Source organism: Hippocampus comes, unplaced genomic scaffold (genome assembly GCF_001891065.2).
Source record: "Hippocampus comes isolate QL1 unplaced genomic scaffold, H_comes_QL1_v1.1 scaffold56, whole genome shotgun sequence".
Taxonomy (NCBI): domain Eukaryota; kingdom Metazoa; phylum Chordata; class Actinopteri; order Syngnathiformes; family Syngnathidae; genus Hippocampus; species Hippocampus comes.
The window spans coordinates 1,418,895-1,427,532 of NW_017842056.1; the positions used below are offsets into that span (position 1 = coordinate 1,418,895).

General features: G+C 44.0%; 1 protein-coding gene and 2 long non-coding RNA genes across 4 annotated transcripts in view; 2 read left to right on the forward strand and 1 right to left on the reverse strand.

Moving 5' to 3' along the window:
* Positions 1-8,638, reverse strand: part of LOC109510361 (leucine-rich repeat flightless-interacting protein 2-like) — a 22,295-nt gene that overhangs the window by 12,011 nt on the left and 1,646 nt on the right. The window contains exons 2-8 of the mRNA XM_019860609.1: positions 6,362-6,448; positions 3,804-3,851; positions 3,260-3,304; positions 3,061-3,111; positions 2,586-2,663; positions 2,404-2,439; positions 1,469-1,605 (exon numbers count right to left, since the gene is read on the reverse strand). Of these exons, the coding sequence (XP_019716168.1) occupies positions 1,469-1,605; positions 2,404-2,439; positions 2,586-2,663; positions 3,061-3,111; positions 3,260-3,304; positions 3,804-3,851; positions 6,362-6,448 (482 nt within the window). The remainder of the gene's footprint in view (positions 1-1,468; positions 1,606-2,403; positions 2,440-2,585; positions 2,664-3,060; positions 3,112-3,259; positions 3,305-3,803; positions 3,852-6,361; positions 6,449-8,638) is intronic.
* On the forward strand, positions 4,645-5,038 carry LOC109510473 (uncharacterized). Its single transcript, XR_002167128.1, has 2 exons — positions 4,645-4,683; positions 4,787-5,038. It is a non-coding gene; the product is annotated as an uncharacterized LOC109510473 (long non-coding RNA).
* On the forward strand, positions 6,514-7,333 carry LOC109510470 (uncharacterized). Of its 2 annotated transcripts, none has more exons than XR_002167124.1 (2): positions 6,514-6,977; positions 7,079-7,333. It is a non-coding gene; the product is annotated as an uncharacterized LOC109510470 (long non-coding RNA). The 2 variants fall into 2 exon arrangements; XR_002167123.1 differs by having other exon boundaries at positions 6,523-6,940.

Below are 8,638 nucleotides of genomic sequence, written 5' to 3' on the forward strand. Positions count from 1 at the left end.
TGAAGTAATAAGACCTTGCTGAGAAAAAACATGTTGGTGTGACAAGTTTTTTTTTCATTGACCATGCTAAATAATTCCCTTCTCTCTAAAAATGTAATCAACATTTACATCTCTAAAAATCCGCATTGTGGGCCTTGTCAAATGTAATATTGAGTACCGGTATATGCTGAGTCAGCAACAAAATGGACGCAAATGGACTCGGGCTTTAATTTGGACACCCCTGCTTTACTATCGTGGAATGATATTCTGTGCTTCCTGGCAACCGAGTCTTACCTAGCATGCTCTCTCCGCTCCCAGGAGCTTCGTTCGCCAACCGGGAAGCAAAGCTATCGCCGACTTCATCCTCAGCATCGTCCAATCTCGGCCCCCCGTCGGTTGCGCAGCCAGCCCTGGACTTCAAAGTTATATTTCGTGACTGTCCACCCAAGAGAAATGAAGGCTTTTGCATCAAAATTAACCAAAGCGAAACAAAGTGCCATCGACAGATTCATGGCGAGTCCGTCGCTGAATTAACAGCAATCAAAATAATATGAAATTTGCTACTCAGTCAGGGTGAGACCCGTTGGGTACCTTCATCTCCCTGATTGACGCCTCCATCTCGATTCGGTCGTGTCATGTGACATGGCCACACCGTCATGCGACTTCTTTTTCTGTACCTTGACAACATCTCGGAGGCTGAGCACCTCAACTCTCAGCTGGTCGCGCTCGATTTGAATGACGTCAGAGATTTCCCTCTGACGCTCTAAAGCCTGGGGGGGGCGGGGAGGGGGGGGACCCAGGACGATGAGTTGGTGTAAAGGAGGAAAGTGGTAAGGTCGGGGAAAAGGAGAGAGAGCGGGTTAAGTGAGGTTAATGGATTAGCAGTAATATTAGTATGACATTTAGTGGAATTCCAATCTGCTTCCTGGTTGTTGTTTTTTTTTTTTTTTTTTTAACTTTTATCAATATTTGAGCGTTTGGACACTTCATCACGTCATACCGCAATCTTCATTTCCTTCCACTGCAGAGCCTCCTGCAAGTCAGACACCTCTCACAGTCTGAGTATAAATACTCACATTTAAGCACAGCTACTTGATTACGCCATTGCAGCTGGCAATTCATTTATTTTGATCACATGTTCTTCAAAACCATCAAATGCAAACTTTTTTTTCAACTCAAATTTAACACTCTTTAGAGTAACAACTTGTCACGACTGGCATTTTCTTCAAACATCCAGTTGCTTGTTTTCCTAACATTCCTGTCCCTGCTGCCAGTAATTTACTGTTACTTTACAGAGAAAATCTTGACAGTGTAACCTGTGAGAAAAGGTATTTCAGTTACTTCCGGTACGGAGGAGACAAAGAAATAAGAGACAAAGAAGAACCAACCAAAGCGAAACAAAGTTCCGTGGACAGATTCAGCGCGAGTCCGTTGCTGAATTAACAGCAATCGAAATAATATGAAATTTGCTACTCAGTCAGGGTGACACCCGGTGAGTACCTTCATCTCCCTGATTGACGCCTCCATCTCGACGGAGACTGACGTGTCACAGCTTCCTCTGCGGGATGACGCTCCACCCAAGGAAGATAGAGTGGCTGCAGAAAGGTTCAGCGCTGTTCTGGAGCCCTGACAAGAAGATGTGAATACAATTCGATGGTGGGAGCAGCGTAAAATAAACTTCCCGTGGCTAAGCAACGCCGTCAAGGAATACAGTCGGTCCCATGCTACAAGGGCCACTTCAGAAAGGGGTTTCGGTGTAGGGGTGACTTTGTAACGTGTAACAGGGCATGAATGAATTATTTTTCTTCACAAAAGTACCGTATGTATCAATTTTTTTTTCTCATCTTACTTTCATTGACAGTTTTGGTGGTACTAGAGATGCACCAATACCACTTTTTTTACAGTGTGTGATACTTTTTGACACCTCTAGATGGTGCTCATGAATCTTATAAAGATTAGTGCAATGGAAACGTATTAAAATTCCACTGAGCAATTACGGTATTTTAAGTTGATCACGTTCTTCAAAACCGTCAAATGCAAACATTTTTTTTCCAACCCAAATTTAACACTCTTTAGAGTAACAACTTGTCACGACTGGCATTTTCTTCAAACATCCAGTTGCTTGTTTTCCTAACATTCCTGTCCCTGCTGCCAGTAATTTACTGTTACTTTACAGAGAAAATCTTGACAGTGTAACCTGTGAGAAAAGGTATTTCAGTTACTTCCGGTACGGAGGAGACAAAGAAATAAGAGACAAAGAAGAACGCAGGGTCAAGTATGACTCAACGACATGTTACCTTGATGCGTTAACCTCAACTTTAATCAGGTGTCTTACATTCCGAGCACTTACATATTAATCCCAAAGCAAACCCAGCTCGACTTTCATCTGAGGCCAAATGAGCCAAACATCGAAACTTGACTTACTCTATCCAGGAAGTCTCTGTCCGGTCTCTCCTCCACCTAAGCACAAACACAGTCAGACCACGGAGATGTTATACTTCTTCACAAACAATTACATCCACTGCACCCTCAAATGAAGAAAACTGCATCGCTCACTCCCGGTCAGCTGCAACAACGTGAGGTTGAACGGACCCGGCGAAACTTACCACGGGGCTTGCGCGAGCCGAACTCGCTCTGGAGGACGCCCGGGAGCCAGAACCGAGAAATGAGCTGTAATCTGAAGGCTGGGAAGGGAGAAAGGAAGAACGGGTGCAGGGGTGGAAGGATGGATGCCGACGATCGGCGGGAGGACGCAAGGACGTATGCAAGGAGGGAGAAGTGAAAGGATGGATGCCGGATAGAAGGATTTTAGAATGAAACCAGAAGAAGAAACAGAAGGGATGTAAAATCCAAAGATTAATGATGGGAAAACGAAGCTTCATGAAGCACGTGTGATACTTTTTGACACCTCTAGATGATGCTCTTGAATCTTATATAGATTAGTGCAATGGAAACGTATTAAAATTCCACTGCCTCTTGAAACCAAGAGTGCCCTCTGGAGGAGTCAGAAACGTACACAAGTGCTTCACGAAGCTTCACTTGTCCACCACTACCAAAGATGGACGAGGGGAATTATGTCACCTTCAGACTGCCTCGACTCCCCACGGACATCCGCTCTTCATCATCTGACAGCTGTAAAGACAAACACCAACACACGTTGACTTCATAGTATGCCAACGATGATGCGGCTTCACATTGCCGGAGGTGACCGCATTTCTTTTCGTGAGCCAAAACTTCTCACAAAGCAAAGACAAGAGGAAAACAGCGAGACGATACAGACCGAAGCGAGTCTCCGCGCGTGGCGAGAATAGCGCTCGCCGTCCTCCTGAAAGGCCGCGAAGAAGGGACAGAGAGAGAGAGAAGAGACGGTTACGGGAAAAGCGATGAGGTACGTCTCTGCTTGCGCGGAAAAACGATCAGATGGGTACGCTCGATGCCATGCCTGACATGCAGACTCAAAATCAAACTTGAGAACACAAGCGTACGGCTGCCACGTCGCACAAGTCGAAATGAAAAACTAGAACGTGGCAGTAAGTGATGTCATTATCTCTGACAGCTTTGTGAACACAAGCACAGCAATAACAACAGGCTGACATGCAGCGTAGCCGACTCATAAAAACCTTCCAACTCCACCCAGGTGGTTTCATCTTTGCATCCACGACCACTTTGTTACTCTGGTGACTATGACTTGATTCTAAATACTCTGGCGTGACGTTACGGTCTCGGCCAGGTCAATACAACTGGTGCAGTGCTCTTATTTGTTTTTGAAGAGATTAGGTGGTACTGTAGGTTTTCATGGGCCAGCGGCAGATGCGGGGTCATACCATCCACTGCTCAATGTGACCCCATTTATAATCCAGACCATAATACTTCTGTAGAGGAAAAAGGGGCACAAATTAGAAACACTTTTGAACTCATTCACCGCACCGGCATTCCCCAATATGGTCAGCAGTGGACAGAGCTTTTCAAACCCACACAATATTTTGTGTTCTGTGACATTTTTTATGCATCAACCCTACAAAACAAATGATCAACACCACCACAACAACAACAAAAAAAAGTCTGCTCCTAGCTTTTAACGGTATTTAGTCATCAGCAGGACAAGATGGCTTGGGTTCATCAAAAACACAGGCTTCTGGCCAAATGAACAGAGAAAAAGAGATTTTGTGAATTCAAATGTCAAGTAGAGCGGTGACTTTGATACTTATTTCTGCCTCAAACTATATTTTTAAAAAAACTATTTAAAAAAACAACTGAAAAAGGCATTTGATGGAAAAATAAAAGTTTTGGGATCTGCAACTAAGAAATGCACTGTGAGGAGGGGCGGAGTCTCCAGCGCACACCTGCTTGTTATCACAATTAAGGAGAGGAGCTAGTCGCCAGAATATTGTTCATCTTTGTGAAGGTCGGCTGCTGTCCTCTTGCGCATTGTGTCGTAGTTAAGTTTTTTTTTATTTTTTTCCCTGGCGGCGAGTTCCTCTTTTGGTCAGCCCACTCGCCTTACTTATTCTTACCTGCATTCGGACGCAGGCACGGGGAGAACATGCAAACTCCACACAGGATGGCCGCGGCCTGGAATGGAAGCCTGCACCTCTGCGCTGTGAGGCGGACGCGCTAACTCGGTTTGGCCCTCGTTGTTATCACGCGCATCACACACTTTTTTCTACCGTACTTATCGCAACATATTACGGATACTCCGTTCGAGTGTGAGGTGCCTAAACTTGGTTTGGCCTTTCTCTCCATCAAATTAATTGACGCGACAAGCTGATCTTTATCTTCAACTGATGAACTGAATTTCACAGACCAGCAGAGCAAGACTCTGTAGAAAAAACACATTTGACACAATGGCAGGGAATGGCTGGATTCCAGTCGATGAATAAACATCCACGGCAGTGAATGAATCAAGTACAAGGCGGGTGGCTGCTTGTCAGCCTCACGATTGGCGCTGCAGGTTTTTTTAAAATTCCGTTGCTTGTTTGATGTCTCCATGCGGCGCGCACGCCCAAGTTGGAGCGCAAAAATAATTAGATGCTATTGTGAAAAAGGTTGATGGGGGGGGGCAGCAGACAAAGAATTAAGGAGAAGATGATCGACAGAGAAGTGACTCACCGCAGGATGAATGCCTCGAATGACTGAAGAACAGTAACACTGTCGCCTCTCCTACTGTCTGACCTCTGACCACAAAGGCGCGTCACATGTTTGCTTCGTGTCACTCAATGGAAATGAGTTGATTAGTGTTGATGAGCGGCAATCTTTTTGTTTTCTTTTTGGAGCGAAAACTTTCCAATCTATATCACAGTAAGATGACGGCGTGACCTCCACATTTTGCGTGCCAATAAATAAATAAATAAATAAATAAATAAATAAAATGTTGAGATTTTCTATTTAATTTGTACTTCCAAAGTACATCCACTCCTTGGTTGTGTTGAGTAAATGTAAAGATGCTAGCAATGCATCTCGGTCAAGCCGCCATGAAGCGCGCTTGATTCTGACGCGGGTGCCAAAAACACGTTTTGTGATATTGACCCGTTTCCGAAGAATGAATTCATTTACTATCAGTGTACAAACCTACAGACGCAAAATTTTTAATGGATCTTAAATGCTCATTAAAAATGAAACAGATTGCACAAATGGCATGGAAACAATCAGCAAGTGTGTGTTTTGACCAAAACTGCACACTGCACTTTCACCTTATTGATATCGCTTCTAATTAAAGGTCAAGTGTGAAGTAAACTTGGCCAACCATCTTTTGAGTGATACGGCTCAAACTAATTTAAGCATACTTTGTTTTTTGTATTTTTTTTTTTTAACCTACCCGTGTTCATCGTAAGATCACCAGCACCGCATCATAACGAAAATGCTTTTCATAACGAAAATGCTTTTGTTTGGCCATCTGCCGCGAGTGACGTCATTCAAAGACTGCCCAGTCACCAGGCAGCCATTATTGATTGTCCCGTTAACTGCTGTTCGCCATTGTTATGGAGTTATTCGGCGAAATGCTTCGGCACTGTGTGGCGATGCGTTGCTCGCGTTCAAACAAACGAAAAGGAAAGAATAGTGCACGGAAATGGACGGGTTTCGTTCGCACGCGAATGTCGACGAGCGCACTTGGAAGACCTGTTTTCTCAACCGTTTTGCTTATGATAAAGGGTTTACAAAAAGCTAGGTGTGATAATCAATACAGTAATTAGATTCTAAATAGGGTCCATGTATGGAATCCTGTACGGAAAAATAATTTATACACAAAAAAAAATTGTGCAACGTATATACTGTTCATGCGCTACAATGCTGCCAACTTGTTCTGTGGCCATTTTGTAAAAAAAAACACCAGCGGCCCTCATTTGGGCTAATCAAACTGGGTGGGTGATTGACAGCGCCTCACCTCTTTGTGTTGCTTCTCCAGCTCCTTCATCCGAATGTCTCGGGCCTCCGCCCTTGCCGTTCGCCTCGCCGCCAAGCGTGCTTCTGCCTGTCACAGATGTTCACCACATCAAGAACTACTGCATATCGGTGGTTTGTAGATGTCATTTCAAGCATGGTTATTGCTTTTACCAAATAAATATTGAACATGGAATTTGATGGTGTCAAAACGCTCCTGAAAACCTGGCGCAGGCGGCAAAAAGACCGAGAAAGTTGGGGAATGCTCATCAAACACCTGCTTGGAACGTCCCACAGGTGAGCAGGCTAACTGAAAACAGGTGGATGCCATGATTGCGTAGAAAAGGAGCTTCCTTGAATTACTCGGTCATCCACAAGAAAAGGTGGGGTGAGGTTTACCTCTCTGTTCACAGAAAAACTGTTCTGTGTTCTGACGAGTCCACATTTCAAATGTTTTTTGGAAATTGTGGACATCTTGTTCTCCGGACCAAGGAGTGAAAGAACCATCAGGACTGTTGCAGATGCAAAGTTCAAAAGTCAGCATCTGTGACGGTCTGGGCCTGTGTCTGCACCAATGGCGTGGGTAACTTACACACCTATGAAGGCACCATTAATTTCAGGTTTCGGAGAAACATGCTGCCCTCCTAATGTCTTTTTCACGGACACGCCATCTTATTTCAGCAAGTCAATGCCAAGCTATATTCAGCATGTGTTACAACAGTGTGGCTTCAAGGTAAAAGAGTGCAGATACTAGACCGGCCTGCCTGCAGTCCAGACCTGTCTCCCGATGTGTGGCGCATTAAAAACAACAACGGAGACTGCTGAGAAGCTGCACATCAAGCAAGAAAGGACTGCAGCCGTAAAAGTCCAAGTTAATGGTTATTTGCTAAAAGCAATCAAGTTCATCACATTGAACATTAAATATCTTGTCGTAGTAGTGTATTCAATTAAATGGAGGTTGAACATGTTTTGTAAATCGTTCTCTTCTGTTTTTATTCATATTTAAGGCAACATCCCAACTTCATTGGAATTGGGTTTGGATGTATACTGTATTTATATATTCTTTTCATTTATTGATATCGTGTCTGTCGGTTCAGTGCTTAAGAAGTAGATTCCATGTTTCCTGAAACATGAAAAGTTGAAGTGACAAAGCCAAGGAGTTGTTTGCCTTATTGTTGTAAACTGGCTTATGACTCACTGACTTATGTTGACGCCACACTCGTTGGGGAGAGGCTGTCATAGTGAATCCGTAAAACACTGCAAGTCAAAGTGTTTAGCAAACTAACCGCTCGGATTGAAATCTAAATAAACCATCATATTCGTTCATAGTTCATTTGCCTTATTTTGGCATGAGCCTAAACTATGAAACCAAAAATTTTTGTGTGTCATTATTTTAGTCCAGATTAATTTCTTGCTTGAGTTAGTTAAAAATACACAGGAAGAACACAAAACACAGCGGTTTGTCACACAAGAGGTGGTTTCTGGTACATGTGCGAAATGTGTCCGCACAGGGCAGCATTCCAAAGGCGTAGAAAAAGTTGAAGTGAAAGGTGAGCTACGTCAAGGAAGTACGTTCATTCTTTGAAGATCTCTGGAAATGGCGGAGGAATGAAAGGTAGCTTGCGGTTAGTAGAATGTGACTGAGCGTATCATGGCCACACGGGGGCGCCAAAGGAGGGGTTTGCAAAGGGTGCCATTCGAGCGAGGAGCCACTGAACGCAATAGACAAACAACAAAAATTCGAGTCGACATGCAGTACTGAAGCAAAACAAGGATGCGGTGACAGAATGTATCCCTCCCAAAAACAAGGAAAGAAGAATTTGACCCAATCATGGCATGGAATTTTACTCCCACGTCCTAAAAATGCACTGAATTAATGAGCGAGCATGACTGCACATCAATGTAGACAGAGTTTATTGTTCTTCCTGCTGACCTATAACCAAAAGTGACAGGCTGGCATAGATGATTTAACTTTTCTGAAAAGACTGGACATGGAATGCAAAAAATTATTATGAGTAGGGTAAAATGAAGTTGGGGAGAATCCGTCCATCCATTTTCTACACCGTTTATTCTTCACAATTTGAGTTGACTTCAGGCAAAACGCAGGTTACACCCCGGCACCCACCCAGCAGCAATATGTTTCTGGGTGACAAATGAGCCCAAAGCTCCAGTTGGTTTTCTCTCGACGCTTCACTGACCTAGTGTGTGTGTGTGTGTGTGTGTGTGTGTGTGTGTGTGTGTGTGTGTGTGTGTGTGTGTGTGTGTGCGCGCGACCGCCACT